General features: G+C 38.7%; 2 protein-coding genes across 21 annotated transcripts in view; both read left to right on the top strand.

The window, feature by feature from the left end:
• Nucleotides 1-12,455, top strand: part of plekha7b (pleckstrin homology domain containing, family A member 7b) — an 83,356-nt gene extending 70,901 nt beyond the window's left edge. For 12 of the 15 annotated variants that reach the window (XM_032514699.1, XM_032514680.1, XM_032514735.1 and 9 more), the window contains 14 exons: nucleotides 402-482; nucleotides 630-779; nucleotides 1,326-1,427; nucleotides 1,696-1,807; nucleotides 1,991-2,202; nucleotides 3,005-3,208; nucleotides 3,296-3,410; nucleotides 3,547-3,638; nucleotides 4,439-4,660; nucleotides 6,014-6,241; nucleotides 7,113-7,246; nucleotides 7,592-7,740; nucleotides 10,056-10,208; nucleotides 11,818-12,455. In XM_032514699.1, the coding sequence (XP_032370590.1) occupies nucleotides 402-482; nucleotides 630-779; nucleotides 1,326-1,427; nucleotides 1,696-1,807; nucleotides 1,991-2,202; nucleotides 3,005-3,208; nucleotides 3,296-3,410; nucleotides 3,547-3,638; nucleotides 4,439-4,660; nucleotides 6,014-6,241; nucleotides 7,113-7,246; nucleotides 7,592-7,740; nucleotides 10,056-10,195 (1,941 nt within the window). In that variant the 3' untranslated portion in view covers nucleotides 10,196-10,208; nucleotides 11,818-12,455. The remainder of the gene's footprint in view (nucleotides 1-401; nucleotides 483-629; nucleotides 780-1,325; nucleotides 1,428-1,695; nucleotides 1,808-1,990; nucleotides 2,203-3,004; nucleotides 3,209-3,295; nucleotides 3,411-3,546; nucleotides 3,639-4,438; nucleotides 4,661-6,013; nucleotides 6,242-7,112; nucleotides 7,247-7,591; nucleotides 7,741-10,055; nucleotides 10,209-11,817) is intronic. The other 3 variants (XM_032514688.1, XM_032514723.1, XM_032514729.1) reach the window with 3 other exon arrangements.
• A 6,930-nt stretch (nucleotides 12,456-19,385) lies between these two features.
• The window catches only part of sox6 (SRY-box transcription factor 6), a 132,938-nt gene continuing 125,253 nt past the window's right edge, over nucleotides 19,386-27,070 (top strand). For 3 of the 6 annotated variants that reach the window (XM_032522879.1, XM_032522897.1, XM_032522889.1), the window contains exon 1: nucleotides 19,386-19,759. The gene's annotated coding sequence lies outside the window, so the exon portion shown is untranslated. Of the gene's footprint in view, nucleotides 19,760-20,053; nucleotides 20,163-21,449; nucleotides 21,510-22,099; nucleotides 22,204-27,070 lie in introns of those variants that run through there. The other 3 variants (XM_032522851.1, XM_032522868.1, XM_032522860.1) reach the window with 3 other exon arrangements.

Raw genomic sequence — 27,070 nt, 5'->3', positions numbered from 1 at the left:
AATGGGTATCACCAGATTTCTCCCCCAAACTAGACAGTATAGAGCCTTTTGATATTTCTCGCTGGGCTGATGAGAGGAATTCCTCTGGGCTTTTTACATAGATGAGCCTTATTGACATGTTTACAGATAACGAAGACGGCAGCAGAGGATCAATTCATCTTATCTGGCTGCGTTGTTACAATATAGTCGAACAAAGAATAGAATGAAACAGTCAACCTCTGCTGCAAACACATGCGGTATCTCATCAGGCCAGTCACTGTTTTATCTCTCCTGTTTTTCTGTTGCATTATGTCTTTACTATACGTGGTACTATTAGAGGGTTATAAGAAAGAGAGGTAAATTTAGATTTTACTCTTTATTTTCCTGCATTCTTATTGTTTCAATATGTTTTTTTTGTTAAGGTGAAATTAAGTCGACTGTGTGAACAAGACAAGATTCTACAAGAGCTAGAGGCCAGGATACGCACTTTGAAGGAGGACAAGGTTTTTGTTTTATGCATATATAGAGAATTAGCTTTTTTTCTTTTGCATGTGTAAAGTACTTATATGTGTGTTCTGCCTGTTTGGTGCATTAGTGAAGTCCAAAAGTGCTTCTTGTGTTATGATGGTTTGTCTTATGTCCCTATTTAGGACAAGCTGGAGTCTGTGCTGGATGTTTCCCACCAGCAGATGGAGCAGTACAGAGCTCAGCCAGCTCATGCTGAGAAGATTGCCTATCAGCAGAAATTACTACAAGAGGATGTGGTGCACATCAGGGCGGAAATATCTCAAGTCTCCACAGTAAGACATATGCTGCTCTCACAAGTTGACTATGCTTATAATGGAAAATGCCACTTCTTTGACTTATTTGTTCAAATATGCAATGTGGCCCATCCAACAAAGTTCATTTAGGTTTGACAGGTAACATGCTATGAATCAAACTACTTACTGTCTTCACTGGTATATACAAGTACATGCTACCATTTGGAGTATCTGTAAGTAAGTAAGTCTTTTATTGGCTGTAAACAAGATGTTCACTTCTATTTTTAGCTGTTCCCTTTGGTTGGTTTCAGCAACTTGCACAATGTTTCAGGTTGACTGTGACTTTCAACATAAGTGCTCGGGACAAACCTGAGGCCACAAATAAACTCATAAGTACATTTCTCTGTCGCTCTGAAAATTAGTCAAAATGTTTATTGATATTCAAAATATTAGTTAAGGCTTAAGAGTTAAAATGACAAAAAGATGAGTTTGAAAAGAAGCATTGGCTCATGAGGTGAGTACTGTATCTGAAAACTGTGTCTTGTCTTATTATAAAATGGAGTGTGTTCTGTGTTTTTTTTGCAGGAGATGGAGAACGCGTGGAATGAGTACAGCCGGCTGGAGAGAGATGTCGACTGGCTGAAGTCGGCCCTGCAGGGACAGATGAACCGCAGCGATCTCTCTCAGGTCTGTGGCTCAGTGATCTCTGGTAACACACACAAGCAGTCATTCACTCTCATGGATGGGTGTGTGTGAGAATGAGTTACTGACTACTGATTTTATATGCACAGACAAAGCTAAGAATCATGTGTGGTTGAGCTCTGTTCAGAAGAGCAGCTTCAAATTATAAAATATATTTTGACAAAATAGATTACTTTCCCTTGGTACACAAGTAATTTGTCAGTGTGTAAAAGAATATGTGTATATGTCGATTTGTGTTTTTCTCCTTGAGCAGAAAGAGAAGGTCCAGATCAGAAAAGAGCTGTGGAGAATTGAGGATGTTATTGCAGGCCTTAGTACCAGTAAAGCCAACTACAAAGTCACTATCTCCTCTGTTACCAACCCAGGTGAGACTACTGGAGCTTTCATCTGTACACAGCAAAATATATTTGCTGTCTATCTCACCAATACAGCTCTTAATCATATACTCAATACTAATGCCTTGAACATTTCCCATGGGAAAAGAAAGCACTGTCCTTTACAGCGTGTGTTTATTCATGTTACGTCTTCATGTACATCATATTCCCCAGAGAGGAAATTTGTGCCTTCAATGTCGGCATCATCAGTGCCTTCTGTGTCTGGGAGCCCATCTACTATGGAGATGCGATTTTCCCAGCAGCAACAACAGCAGCACAGCCCCCACCTCAGCCCCAGTAGCCACACCCCTACCCTTTCCTCTAGCCCCAGCCATCAGCCCTTACACCACTGGGTGGATGCAACCATTACCAGTGGACATAAATGGGTGAGCAACCACTGCAAAAACACATTTTTTTACAAAAAAACATTTTTGTATGAAAAAAAAAGCTGCACACAATCTTTGTACTATGCAAAGTAGTGTAGCTAAACAACACACACTTTTCATACGCCATCACTAATTGTGTAACCAACTGTGATTGGTCAAAACTATCGCATGATGCCTTACAGAAAACAGTGTTTCCAATTTCAGCACTAGTTTAAGGGTTGCAACTATCGAATATTATAAATATAATTATAAGTCTTCATTATAAGTCCGTCAATTCTTTTTTCCATCAATAAATTAATTGTTCAGTTGAGAAAATGTCAGAAAATTTCTCTCTTTCGTGTTTTCATGTTCTATATAACCAACAGTCCAAAACCCATAGGACTATTCAATTTGAGAGACCAATCTTCAAATTTGAGAAGCTGAAATCAATGAATGTTTAGCATTTGTGGCCAATTAATGATTCAAACGATTAATCAATTAAGAAAATTATAGAATTTTCTGTTAATCAACTGATAAATGATGCTCAATTAACTAATAATGTTATCGCTATCTATATATAGCTCTAGTTTTTATTATTTTAAAGATTACTTTTATTGCCATTTTTGCCTTCATTGGAGCAGATGGTAGACAGACAACAGACAGGAAACAAGGGGAGAGAAAGTGTCCACAAATGTGTATGTAGCATCAGATATTCATTAGTGGTGTTGTGGTCTTATATTAAGACTGACTGATGTCACAGAACAATGTGAGGTAGTTGCTTGTTTGTCATTTTAAGTATTAATTAGTAATTAACAGTTTGCAGTTCTGTGTTCAGGGTGAGGAAGATGTGCCTCCCAGACCTCCTCTACCTCAGCTCTACAGCCCTGATGAGCATCCCCCTGCTGTGCCCCCGTTGCCCCGGGAGACAACTGTCATCAGACACACTTCGGTTCGCGGCCTTAAGCGACAGTCAGATGAACGCAAAAGGGACAGAGAGATTGGCCAGTACACTAATGGAGACAGTAAGGTACATTCAGTATTTATGTGTTTGTGCTGCTTAAACATCTAAATTGAAGTTTCTCATCTGTTTCTAATCTTTGTCTGTGAATCACAGGTAGAACTTAGGCCTTTCCTGAGCGATCCAGAGCTTCTGGGAGCTGGGGACGGCTCCAGCCACATCACTGTAGTAGCATCAGGACATGCCGGTTACCAGACATTACCAAGCAGAGGTATGTGAATGATAGAGCCAGTAGAACAGATTTATCTAGCTGTAGCATATTTATTATGTTAAAAAATGTTGGCCAAAAAAGTGGCTATATTGCTTAGTCAAGAACGTTTTTTTAATGTTTGCTGGCATTTCCTCAGGAGTGGCTGGTTCCTCGCTTAGGCTAAATCAGTCTTCGAGCATCTCCTCATATGTGACCCTCCGAAGAGCAGCCTCCGCTACCGGCGTGAAGGTGAGGCACAGAATGAGGAAAAATATTAAAATCATATGAAATGAATCAAAAGTGGACACCCAAAGCAGTGGATAAGACGACAAAGAGACAGTAGTATACAACTTCAATTCAAGATGATATCACTGAAATTCAGTAATTCATTAACCGAGAGTTAAATGTTTTGATATTTGGAGAGCACATTAATACTTCTCGCTCTCCAAAGTCCTCCATCTAACCTAGCTGGAAGTCTTCCTCAGTGTTAAGTCAGTGAAGGATCATGTTTTCATTCCTCCACAAGAGACTTGAAAGTATACAATGCTCTGAAATTTTTAAAAATTAAAAAACATTTTTTTTTTTTATGTGGTTAATTACAATTTTCTTTATTTGCCAAGTATACATACGAGTAATGTATCCTCTGCATTTAACCCAATCTTGACTAATTAGTAGCAGTCGGCAGCCATAGTCCAGCACCAGGGGACCACCTCTACTTGTGATGCCAGTGTATGCTAGGATGTTACCTAGCATTCAAGCCAACTACAAAGTCACTATCAATGCAAGTCTTTATGGCGGGAGGACACAGGAGCAACCTCAGGAAATAAACATTTGTGGGACAGGAAACTTTTTAAGCAGGTTTTTATTTACGCTGGGCATCTAAATCTCTCTCTATGCTCCCATTACAACCTCAGAAATGTCTCAGTTGTGAAAACTAACATTAGCTTTTACCTTCAGTTTAGATTTTTTATTATTTTTCTTCCACTTCTTTGCCTTCTGTTGTACCTTTTGCTTATGTTATCCTCTCTCTTTCCTCCCACTCCTCTTAGGAGAGACCAAAAAGTGCCTTGGAGCGTCTGTACTCTGGGGACCCGGCGCAGCAGCAGAGGGGGAAGATGAGTGCTGATGAACAGCTGGAGAGGATGAAGAGGCACCAGAAGGCCCTCGTCCGCCAGCGCAAACGCACCCTGAGCCACGGAGACCGCCACACCTCTCCATCCTCGCGCAGTTCGTCCTCATCCTCACGTCCACTTTCAGCAGACTTGGGATCAGTATGTTACTAGAACAGTATCACGTCACACTCTCATGCATGACAACAACCAAACCGAGAGTGGCGATCTACAGTAGTAATACGTGGCTTTACTCAGTGTAGTCTGTCTCACTTCCTGACATTACAAAGTTAATAATAATACATTCAATTAGTGCAGTATAGTAATTGACTGAGTGGCTCTAACTGCTTAATTCATGCATGTTGTTCTCAGACTTTGCTGTAATAGGCCTTTTTCATGGCAGACATTTTGACATGTCACAGCAGGATAGTAATAAAACTAATAACATTAGCATTAACAAACACATAACACATTAAATATCTCAGACACAAGCCTTACATGCCATCCACCCCTCACATTCAATAATTTCTAGGTAATTTTTCTGTCCCATTATATTTTTTTAGACCCTAACATTGTCTTTTTACCATACTACCATTCTCTTTTCTACTCTTTAGCAGTGGTTTGTGTGCGGCTGTGTGAGAGAGAGAAAGAGAGAAAAAAAAGTGCCTACTTATTTTCTACTGACCAAATCACTGACTTACAATGAGCAATGCCTATTTAAGGCTATTCATCTCAACTTAATCATGGCATTGTTCTTGCTTTTTCTTCACTTGAATGAAGATAAATATGTTTTGAGGGTTTATGGGGCCTGCTGTTGTCCCATTTACCATCTTTGTGAGAGGAAGCCTTTTATTTAGACAATACTAATGTGTATGACATCCATTTCATATCAAAACATTGGTCAAAGCGATTTCAGTGTTTACTCAGTTTTATAATCTGCTAATTAATGGTTAGTTATAAGAAGAACCCTTTTTCAAATGTGAATGCTTGCAAATAAATAAACATGTTCTAATGGACTCGTATTGCCATGTTTTTTGTATTTATCAGATTTTTTTATCTGACTACATTCAGTATGGTTGTGTTTGGGGAAACTTTTATCAGTTAACAGTTAAATGATGTTTCCGGTTTGTGTCAGTGACATTTTGCGGTCTCTATCGCTGTTGTAGATAATTTACAGATTAGATTAGCGAGCATAAGCATGCATACTCAATCGATGCATGCTTCTTTTTTTTCCTTTTTCACACCTGTACACACACACACACACACACACACACACACACACACACACACACACACACACACACACACACACACACACACACACTCTTTCTCTCTCTCTCTTTCTCTACACCCTTTAAAATCATGGTAGCATACCTATGACAACTAGTGTGTTGTACAGTACTACATTAAATTAAGTTAAACAAGGCATTTTTTTAAATTTAATTCGTAAGTACTTGATGGCAGCATCCTGTAACTTTTTTCACAGTCTATGTTTTTCCTTTGTGCGTTGTGCAGTGGAAGAGAGAGCAGGAGTTTGACCTGCAGTTGCTCGAGAGGGCTGTTCAAGGGGAGGAGGCACAGGGAGTTAGAAGTGTTCAAGGAGAGGAAAGACCTCCCGAGCACAAAGAGAGACCCCGCTCGCACTCTGACGAATGGCTGACCCTGCGCTCCACGGCCTCAACCCCTCCCACCCATGAGGTCGACCTGGAACCACTAGACTATGACCTGGACCTTAACAAAGAGGTAAGATATCTTTGTCTCAGTGAAGAAATACATCTGAGTTTAATGTCAATACATACATTTGCTAAAACATCATGCTCAATCAAGGTCAAAAAAAGAGCTGCAGTTTGTTTAACCATTGTCCAAAAAGTACAAAAGATTCCTCCTTTTATTCAACAGCATTTAGACAATGAGAGCTGACTAAAAAAATTATTTGGGTGTTTGAATTATTTATTATATTTTCTGAATGCAGAAATTCAAGAAAATACCTTGAATTCATCAAAAGCTTTGAACTCACCACCTCAACTTCATTTGAGCTAGAAAGAAAAGTTAAATGAAAAATAAAACCTTTAGAAAATACAGTATAGTCCACAAGCTTCCATAAGAAGCACAAAGTCAAATATTTCCTCCACAATGTCATCCTGCATGATATACGTATACTGTACATTGACTTTCAGCCTGAAATTTATCGCAGGTTTTATTCACCTCTTTTGTCAAGGTGACTGGTGCTTATTCTGTGAGGCAGACAAATGATGTAGAAGGAAAACAGACAGATATCAAACATTTCTTACTAACTTAACTAAATTACAAATTATGATCTGTCGAATAAAATACTGTCGCAATCCATGCTTACAGCCCTGACCTAGTAGCCTAAATTCTGTCTGGTCCATGATGTTAGATCAGATATTCTTTGCTGTTTTAACCGAGTAAATATCCATTGTAACAGTTTAACTCCTTGTTATGGGCTTGGCTTAGTGAGTTGTATATTGCTCTTACAGTACATCTGTCTGCATATGCTTCATCTGTAGACAGACTATTTTTTGGGATGACCTGGTAGCAAGAATGATGATGAAGCGGCTCAGACCTAAACACACACTATATCTGTTTTGTCTAGCTTTCTAAGCCTCAGAAAGTGTTGATCCCAGAGCGCTATGTGGATTCAGAGCCTGAGGAGCCTCTTAGTCCGCAGGAGGTGGAGGATCGTAAATGTAAGGTGGAGCGTATCAAGAGCATCTTGGCAAAGTCCAGGTAAATAAAATGATAATGAGTGATTTTGCATTTAAGTGTTTCTGATAAATGTCTGAGTCTGGGGTTTCGGAAAGGCCTTGTAGTTAGCCAAACAACCAGCTTAACCAAAATATTACAGTTCAAGCCCTTTTGTTGGCAATCATTCACCCTAGAGATGTGTCCTTAAGCAAGCTAAATTCCCACCACCTTCAAAGGCACTGGGCTGTAGCTCAGGATTCTCTCTGACATCCCTGCAGGTGGCAAGAGAACGCCCTTACAGAAATCTATGCATTTCGACATTATTACCATCATCATCATCATCGTGTTTTGTCAATTTGGTGTTTCATTTTTTTGTGCACGGGACAGTGTGCAAAACCTTGCACCCACAATGACTGTGGACAAGCCAGAGGTTGGGCTAGTGGCACTTGACTCAGCTCTACAGGAGCAGGAGAGGATCATCACCATGTCCTACGCTCTCGCCTCGGAGGCCTCACTCAAGAGTAAACTAGTCACAGGTTGGTCATTTATACAATTTCAAATTATTTTCTCTTTATTTGAGCCTATAGGTTGTTGTAGGTCATACATCTTTGCTTTTAAAGGGTGTAAAAAAAAATCATTTTTCCACAGAAACACTTACAGAAATAATTACTGTATCTGCCAAAAAAAGAAAAAAGCGCACCAGTAAAATTTCTCCCGGCATCAAATTGACATCTTTTAGTTCAACAAGTGATAAAGAGGATTGGCGGAGTAGAGATGAGAAGGTGTTTAAGGTGCAGAGTCAAGCAATAGGGCTGTTCATTTCCTAATAACTGAACATTATTCCTTCTTAGGAGCTCAGATAGTCACTAATTGCAATCCATGTAGAATCTTTCAGGCAGGGGAGGAATAGCTTGATGAGGCCATTTTGTGTGCTGATCAATGACCCAGTCAAACTCTACTCTCCTTCATACCATTGCTGCTGCTTTGAACGTAGCTCTGAACCTGCATAAAAGACACTGCGCTCACTTTTCATCTCTTTCATACTCTACAGCAGACAGGCAAGTTCATTTTCAATGTAGCTGCAGCAGATTGTCAGCCTGTCTGCCTCACTCACACACATATATGCATGCACGCACTCGCACACACACACACACATACACACACACACACACACACACACACACACACTAACACACACATCTGTCACCCACAGTAACACACAAGCTGTCAGCGTGTACGGAAGCTTAATATGCACAGTGAGGCAAAGTCAACAATTATAACATTATTTCCAGCATAAAGAAATGTCAGAGAATATAACTGGTGGCATCTTGTCAGCGGAAACTGAATCAATGACTTTTTCTCCCTTTGGTGTTAAAGTAAGGTATGCAGATGCACTTTCAAATCCCTGAATTAAAAGAAGACTCTTTTTTTATGGTATTATGCATGAGAGACTTCAATAATGCCACCATAAAAGCAGGAATACGCAGCACTGCAAGTGTGTGTTATATATTAAAAAGGTGTTTTTGATTGATGAATTTGTTATTCTAATTTGGTATTTTTTGTAATTACTTGTCAGGCATATTGAAATGAATTAAATTATCTACAAAATATTAATGATCTATCAAATAAACTTCCTTGTGTAGTGCCTCTTTAACTATTCATTGCTTTTTTATATTATAGGCTGATTAAATATTTAAATGATAAAAATAAAAATAAAGCACTTCACACATCACACCACTGTGTACAGATCACAATAAGTCTCAAATGACTAATGGTGCAAAAGATATTAACTAGCAACATTTACCATCCTGCTGACTTTCTTCTTATCAAATACCTCCAATTCAGTCACTGTTTGGTACTCTTAAGGAAAAAACAAGCCCCATTAAATTGTTTAAGTCACTAAATATTTCATCAGCACACACCTAAAACCTGGTAAAAACAAAAGCACTTACGTTTGCATGTTTGTTATGTTTGTTCTGTGTACACTTATGAATTGATTCACATTCCTAAGTAAGAGAGGGGCACTTTTAATGACAGAAAATTAATCTGCAACTATTTTGGTAAAAGTTAATAATTCCATAGCTTTTCACATGAAAGGATTGAATGCTTTTCTGTGATTGATAGTAAACTTACGGTAATATTTTGGGGTTTTACACAAGACATTTAAAAAATCGTAATGATGACAGGCATTTAGGCTATTTTCTGACATTTTATAGACAAAACTATTACTGAAACTTATTGGCAGATTAATCTCCACAGCTTCAAGAATAATGTCACCAATTCAGTATCAGACCAAATGTCTCCCCTTCAGTTCCTGAGTGAAGGCGTTGAATAATAGCCAGAAAAGTGTTTTTGCAGATGTCACATCGAAGTTGACCTTTTGGATATAAACGTCTTTACTTCATCATTTTATCCTATAAGACATTTGTAGGTAATGTCATAGATAACGTTGAGTTAAGGCCAAAAATCTGTTTTGGAAGATCCCAGTGACCTTAACCTTTGAATAGCAAAATCTAGTCCGTTTGTCCTTGAGTCCAAGAGGACGTTTGTTGTGTGGTGGCAACATAGATATTCCTATTGATTATTTCAACTTAAAAACGGACTTTCCAGAAACATACAGTCATGCAGTGATATTAGATCGTATCCATGTTTCCCACCCCCAGTTCCATGTAGAACACAGGACGTGTAAGTGTGGTTGTGTCTCCTTTTAGGAAAAAAAAAAACTTTACGTGGTTCTCAACCAGTTCCAGCCTTCATTGTGGCTTTAAAACTGTCCCAGGACCGGCCATTCGACTAACAAACCAATGTTGTGTTCTCCTTTTATGTTTTCCTTCTGTCTTCTCCTCCGTAGTTCCACCACAGGCTAACATCCCCACCCCTCCTCCTCCACCCCCTCCTCCACCTCCTCTTCCTCCTGTTTCTACAATTTCTACTGTATCTTTGGCGCCTCCTTCTCCTCTAAGCAACGGAATTCACTACACGTTTGTCTAATCCGAGAAATAAAGTAAGGCCTAACTCCATGTTTTACTGTGCTAATGTTCTCAAGGACTCACTAATTCTCTCTAACACAGGGCTCATGTGTGCTTTGCACCTCATTGCATGCTTACTGCTCTCTTGTGATTGTAGGAAACACATTTTGTCTAGGTTAGGAAAGCCCTGCCTCTGCTCCCATTATAATCAAAACAAACATCTGCAGGCAGTCTGCTCATCCCACTGTGATAATTGTGTGTAAATTGTTTTTCTTTTTTTTCTTTTTTGTACCACTGCCAAAATATTTATGGATGGTTGAGAAACGAACATGACTGTTTGTAGTATTGTGTATAATTAACAAAGAGACACCTTTTGATTTAGCACCTTGACAGTTCAGTAGTCAGCACAGCTGCATTCACAGCACCAATTAGCTCCCCATCTGTAGCCTGGCAGCGATCAGCAAAAAACAGCAGATATCATTGTTATTAATGTAACAACAACGAAAGAGGGTTTGTGTCATTTTGCTGCCTTATTAAAAAAACTTCCATCCATCAACCAAAAATGACAAATATGTAGTTTCTGAATTGTTATTGATACATTTTTATGACTATTAGCCCTCCGTGGATAGGTGAGAAATACATTTCTGGATTAAGGTTAGGAAATGTGCAGCACATTGGCACACATACCTAAAATAATCAAGTGTTCATCTAGCTGCATTTGACCTTTGACCTTTTTGTATCATGCAGCGTTCATGTTAGAAGAAAGCAATAATGACTTCTTGTTAGCCTGCCATGACTTATTATGAGTTATTATCTACGAGAAATCTTCATTCCTTGAGAACTTGTGTGACTGCATGCTTTACTGTGTATTGTTGTACTGTGTTTGATTTTTCACAAATCTTTCCACTACTCTCCCCTCCCATCTTCAGTTCGGCTGTTAATATGTGGGCTGTGATGTTACTCTGCCACTAAGCAGTTTTGTGTCCATCTCTAAAGATCAGAATGACACAAAGGCTCTACTAATGGAATTATTTTAAGTGAAATAATTCAGAAATACAGCGCCCATATATCCCCATCTGTGGTTATCAAGTTACTGTATTGTTAACAATTGTAGTGTGTTTTTATAACTGTTCACTTACCAGTCGCTGTGCAACCTTCACAAAAGTGATTAAACAGTAATACACTGTATTTTGCACATTGAAGAAGAGTATTAGGAAGATTTTACACAATGAATGTACAAAATGCACAAAGTACTGTTTACTCATTTTTATATTTATTCAATCTTTGGCTTTCACATCTGTGTGGCATCTGTTTATTGCATGTGATAATATCTAAAAATGATTGTTTTTTACCTTCCATTTTGATAATGTTTAATGTGGTTGGTAGGAGGATTTACTTGACTTACATTCTCTATCTCAAGGAAAGAATATTTGGTTAACATTGCACGTGTTTTCAGTCTAGTGAATGGAAAAGAAGAACCTCTTAAAAGGCAGCGAGAGCCTCCCTTTTTATTCACTCATTTGTGGCTCCAAACATAGTAAAAAGAAAAACTCTGGTATCATTTCATTTTAATATTTTCTGCTGTCATGGTATCTTGTTTTCTTATATTTACTGTTCTTGTACTTTGTTTTTCTCTCTTATCAGCTCAAGCAATTTCTGGACACTTAGGTGCTATTCCACAATGACAACGAACAACTACATTCTGCAAGAAAAGAGGATTTTTGGGACCTTTCCATACAAAAGTACAAGAACTGTACTAAACATTTATCCTGCTCTCTGAGGCTCACGTAGCATTGACTCGTTAAGATATTTCTAGTTGCCTAAAAGCAACAGGAAAATGGAAGATGGGAGCTGCTGTGCTCATTAACTATGGATGTGTCCAACAAATGTTATCATATGTTATCATAATAATATTTTCTACATGTTATTGCACTTTGAATTGTACACTGTATCATGTTTTCAAGATATGACTGAATTGCTTTTACTTGCAGTGTGATATCAACTGGGAACTTGCACAGAATGTTAAGAACAAAAGGTACTTAATGTGTCATGAGGGTAGTATTTTTTTGTCAAAACTCAGATCATATTCTTACACCAAACCACTTGAAATATCATATGTATGTACCTGTAGCACTGCCAGTCTCCTTTTAGCTTGCCAAAATGAATTTTTATTTTTGCTTACATCAGGATGAAAATAACCTCTAACATATTTTCTGTGTGACTGAGGATGGTTGCACAATGGAAATTTATAAAAATGTTAATATTAAAGATATTAACACAATGTATGGTTAATCGCATATGTATTTATTTATTTTATTTCATATTTTGTTTTATTTGAACTAGTTGAATTCCTTGTAGATTCAGGTGACAATATCACATCAGCCAAAATTCTATGCCATTCAAAGGGAAATTCAATCATCTATGACCTTCTGCTTAGACACAGCTTGCATTGCCTTGTAATTGACTTGATTGAAAAATTAGACTAAGAAGGGCAACTTTTCTTTCAATGGTTAACTTTTAACCTAAAATAGAAACTTCACTGATGGGTTTATTGACCGTTTCTTTATTCTAATCATGTAGAAAGGAAAAGTACAAAATGTGCATTCATCATAGCTCCAAGATTCTCTTTGAACCTTCACATTGATTGCCTTGACCTATTAAACTCCATTCTATTATTTGAAAAGGGAACCAAACTATGGCATGCTCAAAGGAGGTGAACTTGCAATACAAAAAAAAGAGAGGCTTCTTGAAATGTTTCTTAAGTTCAAAGCTTTTTCCATCTCAAAAGGGCATTTTTAATTCAGTGTATTTTCAACCAAGAAGGTAGATACTAATAACTCTGGATTTTGAAGTACAGAATTCATATCTTTAAATCATGAACTCTCAATTGCAATTGTGAAAGAAACCTTTGAGAAATACATGTATTGACCTTCTGATTCAAAAAGAAACATGTTTATCAATAGAAAGTGCGACGGTGCTTTCATAACCTAAGTCTGCAGTCTTCAACACAAATATTTATCATGTTACATTTATCATGAATACGCTGATAGGATGTGATCCACACACTTAATAGATGCACCCACACCCTCCTTTGCTTGTCTGATAGTGAGCAGTTGTGCTGCAGCTCCTTCCCAAGTGATATCTTTATCTTTAATTGGAAAGTAATTACTTTCACTTGTCTGCATCATGGTGCACTTTGAAAACACCTGAGAGAGGAGGCTGCACCTCCCTCAGCAGCCACATCCTCTCTGCCTCCATCTCTCCTCCAGGATTGGGGCCCCACTGCGCCTGCTGGCCCTGGTGGCTAGAAGACCCATCACATCCTCTGTTTTGCTTATTTTGCAATAAAATGGGATGTTTTTCCCTCCTTCTGCAAAAATTCACCCAAGACCCTCCACTGAGGATTGTGGCATTTCCATGTATTGACGTTTGGCTGGTGGTTCATATACATTTGTTATTCTATGCTCTGGACTTCAAAGAGAATGAAAGAAGGCCTATTATGCTAATTGGGTCCTGTTCTGTTAAACGCAATCAAGGCCTCCCGCATTAATCCTTAACTAAATACTTACTGGATTCAGAGATGCTTTTTTCACGTGCAGAGAGACTACGAAACACACTGCTCAGTTTCCCAACAGGAATGTTTGTTAGAGAGTTGTTTTTGTTGAAGTAAATAAAAGAGAATAAGTCAGCAACAGTAAATTTAATGTCTCGTTTAAAATCACAAAAGTATGAGTAGCTCATGTCAATGTTAAGAGTGACTCTGTTAAGGTTAAAGCTTTGACTTTGACTTTTTTTGCCAGGTCTATGTTGAAAGGAAGAGCCTATTGAGACCCTGCTGAGGAGTCTGGCCTTGTTCTCAGGTCTACATTGTTCCCTGCACTACACACTACACTTGTAACATATTCACAGTTTTCTCCTGACAGGGGATTGCCAGTGATACATATTTCCATCACATAAATATCATTGTTACTTGCCGTGAATGTCTAAGGATTAGATTACAGTGGAAACACAGCCGGCGCCTCCTTTGCACACTGTGGGGATCCAGATTGTAGTCCAATTGTACAAATACAAAACCAAGGGAGCCGATGCAATAGGTGCTTTGATTTCAAAATAGTATTTTATGCTGTTTTATCATTTTCAAGCTCCACATACGATACATCTTTTAATATGTAAGATATGGAATGGTGATTTGTTGAATAATTGAAGAGTTATGAATCACTGAATATTCTTCCCAACGTGCGTGCATGCTATAAAAAGAAAAGAGAGAAGGCAGAATAACAGTCATGCTGCACCACATTGACCTAACTATTTTTCATAACTAAAAAAATGCCTTTGTGTAATCTTTTATTTCAAGGGTTTCACAATATCATTTGGGAGATGATGGAAATGTAAAAAATATTAAATATTGAATAATCTGTTTAGCGGCTTAATATATTAAACAGTAAGAAAACACAATTCCTTCAACATAAATGATTAAGTGTGTGTTGAGAAAGTGCAGTGTAACATAAAACAATGACTTAATCTCATTTCCCTAAAACGGAAGGTTTTTCCAATACCTACAGTGAATTGGGCTTTTTGTACATAAAAGCAATTGCTTTGTAAATGAACCAAATGCCCCTGGGCCTCCTCTTTATTCTAGAAGCTCCGTGCACACACTGATCTCAGTGAAATTTACTATGTTCAGCAACTCAAATGATAAGGCAACCAATTCATCCACAGATCTACAGTGCACTATCACAGTGATGCATCCATTCCATCAGTCTTTTTTAAAGATACATCAGCAATAAGAAATAAATCATCTTGTAACTGTTAGATTAGGCCATAACATCAGATGCATTTTGATGAAATACTTAAAAACACAAAGGTTGTAGCTGCAAAACAAAAAGTCCTACTTGTGTGTAAATTGCTGTAAAGGAAGAAGAAGTTTTCACCTAACCAAATTCTTTATTGGGCCTCAAATAACATAATAAGTCCAGGTAATATATTTAGAAATACGTTACAAATATAGTACCATAAGTAGTTGGTTTAAAGTGTATTCGCGAGTACTACAGAGTTGGTATTTGTAGTACTGTTGGCAGGGGCTGTATGGTGTCACTGATAAGTATATAATTAGAATTGGCATGTTGCACTCCTTATTTCAACATGATTAATCAGTGGTATTCTGTTAACTTGAAAGGAAATATTAGATCCTGACTAAACTTTGATGAAATCCAGAGTTACAAGTAAGAGATTTGGGTCAACTAATGAGAACAGAGCGTCCCACTTTGCAAGTCCAATTGGGAGAGAGGCGATTTGCATGTATGTAAATACTGTTTGAGTTAATTGCATAACTTGGCATTTGATAATGACTAAATTGTGTTGGTTTTGTGGACGTCGGCCCTTTGCAACTGGACCGTGTCAGCGGTTGTGACCGTTGGCATAATTCTCTCACTGATGGCCGATCAGGGTTCACACATTTACACTTTTTCTAAAGCACACAACACATTCAGAACAATGCTTCTATGTGAGCTGGGTAACTGTTTACAAAGCAAAATCAGTATAGCCTAAATTTATATTCAGAAAGGACAGGTTTAGAACAGAGATGTACTGTATCTATCCTTTTTCAAGTCACTTATTTTGCTTACTGTAAAAGGGCAGAGTTGCCAAAATGTTTTTTTCCAGAACTCTCTACCGCCTCTTGAACCAAGGTCTGCTGCTAGATAAAAATATAGCAAATTCCATCACTTGTCTATAATGTAATGCTTTAAATTTAATACAAGTAAAAAAACAAAGGTGTGTCTGCTCATCAGCACATGTTCTTCAGATGGCTACATTAAGCATATATGAATATAAATATATTAATTAAAGATATTCCTTAGTTTTAATAATACATATGTTTATGTGAGTATGTGTAGCATTACATACCAATCATTTGTAAGTTAGGTTAAAGTCTAAAATTATATAATGAATAGTAATTCTAACATATTTTTACACTGGCTTTACAGTGTGTTATAAAGCAGGCATTAAGTGTTTGTTAACGAGTATAGCAGCTTTACAAATGTTTATGAATGCATTAAAAACTATTGATTATATATGACTACAACTATGTTAAACCATGAAGCATATATGATGTGTTTGTGCGCCAGTTATGATAATAGTTGCTAACAAAGACATAAATAAAACACGTAAATAAGGCCCTTATGTCTGCTGCCATCGTGTGTGAACTTTTACAGTCTTATTCTTCTTTGAGTAAACCTCATTGGGAATACAAATCACTGTATTCCTTAGCATGAATCAGCTGTATACCTTTGAAACCTGCTCAGGCTGCACTGTAATCAACCCCCCACCCCACCCCACCCACCCACCCACCCACCCAATCCTCACGCACTGACTGAATGGTGTTCTCTAATTAACCATGCAGGAGACTGGAGAAGAACACATGTTAATTTAATGTAACAAAAATGTTGATTTTCATGTACTCTCCTTTTCAAATATTTATGGGCTAGACTTGAATTTCAAGATGCATCAAAGACTCACAGGGTATGCAAATGTGTCTGCCTTACCCCCCCCCTCAAACAAGTTGGACTGTCTTTTGCTCTTCATGCAGGCTTCATGAACTCTACCATCTGAGCTATAAAGAGGAAGCCATTACAGTCACCTCTATAGAAATAGTAGTCTCTATTTGTGTTTTGAGAACTATCCGACACCCGTTGGCACCTGCTCAGCTGCACCCATGTGTCACTCTGTTAAAGCCTGGCGGGAAATGCCACAATACGCACAATGAGTCATGTCTGTCATTTTCTGATGCAAATAAAATTGTCATTTTCAAAGCAGTAACAATGCAGTCCAGTTTCAGCAAGTGTTTAACGGAAATTAGTTTACTGGGTGCAATATTTGTGTCAGGGTTCACCACATGTAAACATCATTTCAGGCAGCATGCAGTTAACCTTAAAATAAGATGAAAATAAGCTGAGGCCTAAATCCTCTGATTGTGTCTCTAACAGTCATCTGATTTGTGCGGGTTGGAGGAGATCTGTCGGTGCTTCTCGCAGTGACCAAAAGGTGGCGTATGAGACACGTGAAACACACATTTGAGTCCAGGTAAGTCCGCAACTGCAGAGACTGAACACAGAGCAGATATCACATATGAATTACCATGCGTGGATTTGAAAAATACAGTGATAGATTGTTGCGTAACTATTTATTATTTCACCATACTAAGGTGTTTCAATGTGTTTGAGTCTTGGTAAAATTGGTGGCATGTAGTAGATTCCTAGTTTGAATTGAATTGTTGAATCTCGGGAGGCAAACAATGTCTGCAAAACTATAGAAGAAAACTTTCTTTCAGAAAGGTAAGTATTTTTTTCCTTTTTTCTTCTTTTCACCTAAAGCAAATTTCAGCAGGGACATTTAGATTTTAATTGAGGAGTACTGAACATTGGGATGCTCCTTGATGGAGACGTGGTGTGTTTCACTTTACCTTGGACATAAGAGGGAAATTGAGGCGCACGAGAGTCTGGGCTGATACGATGTTGTGGATGAGTTGTGTGCCCCCCCCCCCTTCTCTCTCTCTCTCTCGCTCTTTCTCTGCTTCTCCTCCCTCTTGTATGTAGCTTTATGTGACTCTGCAGTTAACAATCAGAATTTCCTCCTGCTGTCTCCTCTCTTTGTGAGTAACTTTCTCATTTCTATGATATGATCCATGATATTCTGCTGTTGTGATTCTTCTGGCATGTTGAAAAACGGAGTCACTGTGGGTGAGTGCGGAAGCCTGATATGTATTGGTGCTTGTCACAAAAGACTGCTGCTGATTTATATACAACTTTTCCGTAAGTTGTCTCGCTCTTGTCTTTCTATTCTGACTCTGTTCTGATTTGTGCACGCTCCTACTGGAATTGTTTTTGTGTGTTTGACATCTGTGGGCCTCATCGAAGCTCAGCTGATAATTTCAATATGCTCATTTAATACAGAGTGTCTCATTTAAAGCTTCTGTTTTGGCGAATTATCTCAACCTGTGGGTTTCCTGGGTCAGCCGCTGGACCTTTGCTTTAATTTGAGATGTCAAACGGCTTGTTCCGGATCTGTTTTAAATCATAATACAGGATATTCAAATGAAGGCAATCACTCTAACATAATATTAACTGAATATGCATTAACCTACCAATGCAACACATATTTTATTTTAGTTATATCTTCTGTGTTAAAACCCATGTTATTTTAGACAGAAATTAAGAAATAAAATGTATCGGTCCATGAAAGTTAAAAGCTAAATGTAATGTTGAAAAATGTTATTTCGTGCAATTGGCCATATTTGTTTTATACAATTACACACTAGTCATTTTTATTTTTTAATAATCTAAATTGTATGACTCTCAAAATTGACCATGGCATGAGGATAAGGATATATTTTTGACATTTTCTTTGAATAATAATGTATGTATCTAATGATAAATATTCGGCGTGAAAATAAATCTTAAAAGCTCTGCATGAGGGGAGGAATGTAGCCTATATGTTGAACGTACTTTTTACAGGATAATCTATCAAAACAATAATTTTAAATTCTAGAAAAGCTTAGTTGCATAATGTGACTTCCAGTCAATGCATTTTGCAAATATCTGAAGAGAGAGTTGGAGACATCTGGGCAGTGTGTAAATCAAAATGCCTTGTTTCATATGATCATAAAAAAAACTTCACAAGAAAGAGTCAGTATACCTTAGGTGCTGATTTATCTATGAAAATAAATGCTGTTTTATCACGCAAGTCTTAACTAGACCCTGAACTCCTCACCTGCTCTCATTATCTCTTATCAGTTGAATCTATTTTCGTCTAAAGAAACGAAAGACACTTTGATTAAAGTAGAAGAGGTCAGTGCGTTTGTTGTGTCTTAACAAAATGAAATAAAAAAGTGTCACTATGTCACAAAAATGTAGCATCAGAAGAGAAAAAAGTCATTCTTAGGTTATCAGTCGCTGCGTCTTCAAGTGATTTTTATTCAAGTAAGCTTATTAAACTGACTAAACTGCGGGCAAATACAACCATCCTCACTGTCTCACTTTTATTTTGCCACAAATCTCTCTCTCTCTCTCTCTCTCTCTCTCTCTCTCTGTCTCTCTGTCTCTCTGTCTGTCTCTCTCTCTCTCTCTCTCTCTCTCTCTCTCTCTCTCTCTCTCGCATCTCTTGTGTGTGTGGGAGGAGGAGGAGGAGGAGGAGGAGGGGGGAGTCCTGCCTCTTTGCCTTCCTCAGATCAATGCCCTGGCCACTCACTTTCTGATGTTGCACGACGGGAAATGCTTTGAATACTTGCGACATGGCTGCGCGCATTGATTGCCAAGATTGACAGCAGCTCATCGTATTCTCTTGTCTGAGTGTGAGAGTGAGGGAGATAAAGAACAGATAGGCGACCAACAAAAGGTACTTGTAGTTTTGGACAGCTGAACTTAACAGAGAGTAGTGTACGGGATCCCCTCATATGGCCCAGTGTGAGCAGACTTAAGTTTTCGCTCAACAGATAGATCAGTGATCATTTTCTACAAAGTGTAGCCTAGTCTAGTAGTTTACGCACGGGAAAGGACGCATAACTATCTTCTTCACGGCCCAGATCATAAAGGTAAACAAGACGTTTTGCTGTACTTTTCAACATGCTTTCTGTTGTCCTGATATAATCATCTTGTGTTTTATTGCTGATTTCTAAAAGTCGAGTGCGCTTGTCAGTGAACTGTTTCGGTACAGTGCGCTCATTTCGCTTTGAAACCATTTTTATAAAGTTATTTATGTGTTATGCTTCCACTGGTTTGTACATTTTCTAACGGGGAGAATGACTGTCAAACTTTCATAATTGCGATTATTTCATTCGTCGCTTTCACCAAAACAAGCGGAGTACACGCGAGACGAGTGGCGCGGTGCTGGCTCGGAGGCGCTCGGGTTCACCGCAGACTCGGCGAATCCGCATCTACAACAACATCTAACTTTATCAGAACTTAACTCCGAGACGACCTGAACCATCTTTGAAGGTTTGAAATCACATTTATTTGTCTTTGTTTATTTCAGCAGCGTGAAGCCGTGCGAGCGGACTCAGGTTGTTCTGTGTCAACTGCAGCGTGAGCACAGACCCGGACTGCTGTCACCGATAAGGTGTTCACTAAACGAGCTTAACAATCGGCGATTCTTACTTAACTGTTAAATATGTAAAGGTTGACAGCGCTTTAGTGTTTGTGTTTACATGTCCCGTAACTTTCTTCTGCTGGTGGCAGTTTCACTTCTGTCCACAAAGCGGTACTATTCATTGCCAATGGCGTGTGCCCTGGTAGGTTTGCTCTCTCTTCATGTGATGTGGACAAGTTTATTTGAAGCTTTCGCTCGTGTCTCCTTATACCTTTATACATTCCGGGGCTCTTCAACCCTAACTGCCTCTCACCCGTAGACTTTTCTCTGATTTTCAGATGTTAAAAAAAAATGGAAACGGTTTTTGGCCCCCGTGTAGCCTGGGAATTTGCTCGTCCTTAACTTTCTCGGGAGGTCAGGGGAACTGACCTCTCAAGAATGCATAAGCCATAATTTAAGTTCAACAATCGCAAGGCTTGTCCATTTAGAGAAGATGCATGAACAGACAGTTTTCCATTTAAGCCAAAGTCTCGAAAGCCCGGCGCTCCGGGTTTGAACAGACAAAGGTTCTCTTGTTAAAAGTGCAATGTACTTAATAAGGATTAATGGTTTCCTTACATTTGGACATATTCGACATTAAGACAATTTAGAAAATCAATCAGCTTGGCCTTTAATTACAATAATTATTGTTCAGACATTTTTAAAAGCAAAATATAAACTTTGTTCACTTTTTTAGTGTTGGGAAATCACTTTTTTTATATATATTGTCCAATTAGAAAATATTCAACTTGTAGAAACTTAATTAAAACTGTTCCATGGTGTATCATAAATTTGAGATTAAGTGAAATATCAGTGGCTGATCATGATATTGTCAGCGCGGAGATGGCTCCTCAGAAGATGTTATCCAACATTAGACTCACTGTGTACAAAGAAAAATAATAATAATAAAAACTTGCCTTCTAGGGCGACTGCAAGAGTTTTGATAACATTTTTAGAATCAGCTGTAACAACACATTGAACTTTCTTAAATTCAATTTTGCAGTCGTGTCATTCTTCTACTTATTAAACACTGAGCACGTGCGTTTTGTGACCACACAAATAACACACCTGTGGCTAATTATTGAAAACGATCTCTTTTTAATAGTCCTCAAAGAAAACCCCATTCTCGGCTGATCGCAGGAAAGTTTTTATCTTTGCGCAATTTTGTACTGAACAGTTGCTCTTTCTGTGGCTGTGAACGCAGGTTTCCTCATAAGGTAAGGCGATTCTGGAGACCAAATGCAAGTCTAAATGGCACATTTATAATTAGACTGCCCATTCAGCACATTGTCCTGATTGCTATACAGGGACACTCGGCTCTGTCTCTATAAGAGTTTGTCTCTGACGGCTTGTGCAGCTCAGCGTGTCGCTCACTAAAAGAGCGAGAAGGGAAAGAGTGAAAAGCGGCATTAGAGCCCTTTGATGCCACACAACCGCACTTGGCTCTTATTTAACATGTCTCACTTATTTTTGCGCACAGAAGCTATACCGGCATCTTAATAAATCACCTTCTACCTTTCTACACCTGTTTGCAGTTGTTACACACAACTTAAATGTGCATTTTAATATTGGGAGAAACGTTTAGTGTTAGAATAATTTTGGCAATGTTATCCCTTTAAATAATCCCTGCTGTTTTATCAGACAGACGTGCATTTATTTCGCAGTGATTGTAACTGATTTAAACATTAATCATCAACTAAAGACTGGCACTTTGTTGGTATGCAAGGCTTAACAGAATTGCAGGGCAATAATTTAATATTTATCATATTTCATACTGACTGGCCTTGCATATTTCTGTATTTTTAAGGACTAATCTGCGTGTGGATCTTGAGCTTTTTGCAAGACTAAGAAAGGCAGCATTTCCAACCTGGACTCAGCATAAGATATAGACTCGCTGACGTTGATGTGCCAGTAAGTTTAAAGATTCTTGGGACTTTCATTTTGGCATGAAGGGAGAAGCCACCTGGCTCACTTGTCTAAACACATCCTGCACTCTGTCCAAGTCCAATGTCTCCCGTGTTGCAAGAGCAACCTTTCTGCTGAGAACCTTTTTTTTCCCATCACCATACATTGTGATTCAAGCCTTTTTTTTAATTTGTTTTAACGAGTGGAAGGGAAATGTTGTGGATGAGCCCATCTAAAAATTAGATTAGACTCAGTGCCACCAACTAAATTGACCTCCAGTTCTTCTTTTAACTGTCCTTATCATCTAAAGGTAGGGGTTGTTTAAACTAAGCTCTTGTGCCAGCAATTAGTGGGATCAAAGAAAAGGCAGGAGAGAAAGGAAAAGAAGAAGTGAGGGAAGGAAAGGAAGATAGAAGGGGGGGGGGGGGGATTCAGAAATAAATGTTTTTTACGTGATATTGTTTAAATATTGTTTTCTATAGCTTACCATGTACATGTGCACATTGCTTATTTATTATGCTTTTGGTTGATGCTATTTAAACAGAAGGTGAAGCTGATCATTTTGAGTTAACAGCAGATGTTTTCTACTGGGAATTGTATCACAACTGACTAGAAAAAAAGCCCCTTTATCAGTGTGCTTGCAGATCTATATGAGTAATTGAAACATGTTACTTCATTTCACTGCTCAAAATCAAATATTATTTCTCGTAACGTCACACAGAGATGTGAAATGAAATGCTACTTTCTGTTAGTTTCTTTCCAACGGTTTTATGCTGCCAAACAGAATTCTTTGGAATTACAGCCAATTCCAACTCAAAATAAGATGATTTCACTGACATCATTTTGCAATGGTATTATAAATAATACTGATGTGTTGTCAGTTGCGGATAGAGCGATGTCTAAAACAATATTAACAATATGTGTAATACTGTATGTAGATTATTACATTCACAGTTCTGAAGAGAAGGGACCAAGATATTTAAAATTCTTGTAAAACTGTCATCGTTCTATTATGTGTGTGTGTGTGTGTGTGTGTGTGTGTATGTCAAAATCCCCAAATCCACTCTCCCGACCAGATGTAATTTAGACCGCATAACTGTGTCCTTACTCATCGAGTTATCTTTCCAAATATACTGTATTCTGCAGAAAGACCACTACTTTGTTCCAAGTGAGAGGACGCTGCTGGGATGCTGACAGGGAGAGCAAAGCTATAGAAGGAGGGGGCAGCTGAGGGGTGCACAGGTACTAGTTTCCCTCTCTTTGTGGTAGTGGAGGGAGTGGCTGAGACCTGATGATAAACAAGATGAGAAGAGGTAAACAACAGCAGGCCTGGTAAAGGTAGAGGAGGGGGGCAGCAGAAGGGTGGAGGACCGCTGGAGATAATAAATGTGGCAGCACATGTTGTGACATCTGTCTTTCTAAGTGTTATCTAATTTGCTGTAGGATATTTAACAATGATCAAAACTGATGGGAACATACCATGACAGTTGTTTTTTGTAACTCGTCCGAATTGTCCCCTTCAACGAGAAGTTTCTGACAAGTTAGTAACATATCACTCCCGTCATGATGCTTAATTTTACTTTGCGCGACGCTGTGATTACTCACAGTATGCACAGTATGTATAATGAATGCATGTCTCATCCTTATAAGAGAGTGTGTGTGGTAGGGTAGATCAGGTTTTGACACTTTGTAGCTAAAGAAAGCCATGCACGATATACAAATGTTCTGTTTGGATGAAGTAGGAATAGTGGCTTTTTCTCAGTTTGCACCGTTGTCACTTCTCGTAGGAGAAATACTGATGAAATCAGTGGTCAAGTGAGTCACCAAGTGCAGACAGTGGGGCAGTTCCTTCACATAGTCTTACATAAAAAGCTGAGAGGAAGGAAACCAAACACATTCCGTGTAACACACCAATAATACACAGCTGTATGAAAAAGAATCTCAAACATTTACATTTTGAATTTCATCCAAGATTAAACTTGAGTACATGGTATTTTGCATCCAGAAACAAATAGAACCTATGTGTGCTAGCACTTAGGCCTACTGAACATCAACAAGGGCAGGGGCAGTTTTTCCTGCTCTATTAGATCTCTGTGTATCTCTGGCTGCTGTAAGTGAACAGTATTGCTGACATTAATGGATTACACATGAAAAAAATCTAAATATATGCATCTTCACAGGAACTGCATAATTGCACAAGTAACCTAAGTGGCCCATTTTGATCTGTATCATTCACTCTCCCACAAAAAATGTTTTTCTCAAAATAATTGGACATTTTCTTTTAGTCCATAGCATAGTTGTGCATAATTAACTTGGACTTCAAAATGCAACAGTCTAGGCTATGGTAAGTAGCCTGTGTTGATTTTTTAAATCGCACATTAATATGTAGAATTAATTGGTTGGGCCTTGGCGGCCGCGCGTTTCTGACACAGGTCTGGGACTGCAATCAGGTGGAGGAATTAGTCGGACTCATTGTTTTTTATGAATCAGCAGAAGATTTGTACAGTGGCTGTGTGAAGATGGTTGCCTTTATTTCCATATCAAAGAGGCAAACAGTGCAGCCGAGCAGTAATTAAAATGTGGAGGATTTTATAGTCCCTTCACATGCACGCATGCGCGCACACACGCACACGCACACGCACACGCACACGCACAAACACACACAGCATATGGACCAAGGCTGAGAACTGTCAGGTTGTGTGAAATAACGCTTGCTTGCTCGCACAAACGCGAGCACGCACGCACACAGCACGGACGCACGCACGCACTCACACACACACCACACACACACCACACACACACACACACACACACACAACACACCACACACACACACACACACACAGCATAGGACCAAGGCTGAGATTTGTCAGGTTGTGTGAAATAAGTGCAAGTGGTTTAAATCTGAATTTTAAACCAACACTGATGTTGATCCATTTTCCTTTTGCGGACATTTGAGAACAGAATCCAAAGCCTTTTTTTTGTGGCAACCATTTTGTTAGCTACAGTTTGAGAGAGCTGTGCATTAATTATTATTTTCACTCACTGCAGCTTTCACTGACTGCAGTCAAACTAACCTTCAAATTATGCTTATTTATTAATCTATAAACATTTCATAGATATACAGTCTACATATGTTGTATAAGTGACCTTGCTGCTAAATGCTGGGGTTATTCAGAAAAAATAAAAAGAAAGAGGAAGAAGCTGTGATCTTTTGCCCCTAATGATTTCTGTCCTACTAGAATTGAAGAAGCTCTGAAGACCTGAGATTGTGTCTTGTGAGTGAACAAGGGAAAAGAGATTAGTGTAATGTGGGCTGTTGCGCTGCTCTGACACAAAAGCGTCACAACAAGCCTTTTCCTTGTGATCCCCCCCATTGTGCTTGGATCAGATCCTCCCATGGGCAAGCCACTGCCATAGCGGAAGCGTTAAAGGACTCTGAAAATATCCCTTGAGCCAACACGGGCAGCTGTGACACTAAGAATTTTCATGTTTAATGTTTTATGTGAAGAAGAAGGCCTTTGAAAACCTCATCCACTCGTATAGGTAGAAGTAGCCCAGTTATGGCCTGGGGCACACACCGTATTTGAATTTCCTATTTGTTATGAATAACCCTGTTGAAGACAGTAGCTATTTTTGTATCCATGTTACAGAGGTCTCCTCTGTCTGTAAAAGCTGAACAATTAGACATTATCCAGTTGGTGGAGGTTGACAGTCAGCTTGGTATCTGCCAGCGTGATCTGACATGAGATGTAAAGTACGCTCCATAGTTTTGATTAAGCCAGCAATTCTGGCTTCTTTACTCTGTGATCCAGCCTTTAGGAGGCTGGGAGCCGTTTTGTTGGCTCAGTACTGTTTTCAGATCAGATTGGCAACTTTGTTTCTGCGTGCATATTTGTGTGTGTTTGTTCGTAAATAGTGTGTATTTGTGCATGTGTTGAAATCTCCTGAAAGATGTGTGATTTGAAAACATAACACAGTATGGTGTTGTCTTTAGCATGCACTGAAGGGACATTGCCATGATGAGCTATTTTGCCACAATGTCTGACTTTGATCCGTGTCACAAGAAGGCTGGTCCAGATATTTGGCTTCTCCTGTTTGATTGACAAGTGAGTATAAATACAGTACCAAAGATTTGACTTCATCAAGAAAACCTTCACCATGGGTGCCCAGATGGCTCAGTTGGTAAAACTGGTGCCCATATATAGAGGTTTACTCCTCAACGCAACGGGCCGAGATTCGACTCCAACCTGCGGAAAGAAAACCTTCACCATGTAATTGCACATATGCAAGAATGGCCTAAGACACTACAATTGACATATTTACACTAATTCCAAATGTTGATTATTAACCTTAATTCGGCTTTAACTTGTGGATTTCATTACATTGTTTAAGACAGGCCAACAAACTTGATGTCTTTGCTGCTGCTGAATTTCACGCTTTCCAGACAGTGTGTGCCCTCATGGATGGAAACAAATACCGATCATCCACTTGCATCATGGAGAAGCTATTGTGACATCTAAAACAGGCAGGAAGTTATGGAAAAAAAGGACGTATTGGGCCAGAAATCCAATTTCCAATAGTTTTTTCCTGTAGAAATGCTAATGTTTGCTGCCAAAAATAAATCAAAGTGACAAAGAGAGGGTGGGGGAATTGATGGAAAGGTTCTTGTGGCTAAAGTTTAGATGAAGTTAACCATAGCATCTCTTCTTGCCTAGGTCTTTTGTTTCCTTTCTGAATAATTTCTTTTTACTGCGACTTGGATGTGTTACAGTGCTTTGCCCTTAATGTGCATTATGAGAAAATGGCTTCAGCAGACCTGACCACAAGCTTTCTCTCTCTCTCTCTCTCTCTCTCTCTCTCTCTCTCTCTC

This window comes from Etheostoma spectabile, chromosome 1 (genome assembly GCF_008692095.1).
Source record: "Etheostoma spectabile isolate EspeVRDwgs_2016 chromosome 1, UIUC_Espe_1.0, whole genome shotgun sequence".
Taxonomy (NCBI): Eukaryota; Metazoa; Chordata; class Actinopteri; order Perciformes; family Percidae; genus Etheostoma; species Etheostoma spectabile.
Note: the sequence above shows the minus strand (reverse complement) of the source record. Positions and strands in the feature narration are given on the sequence as shown.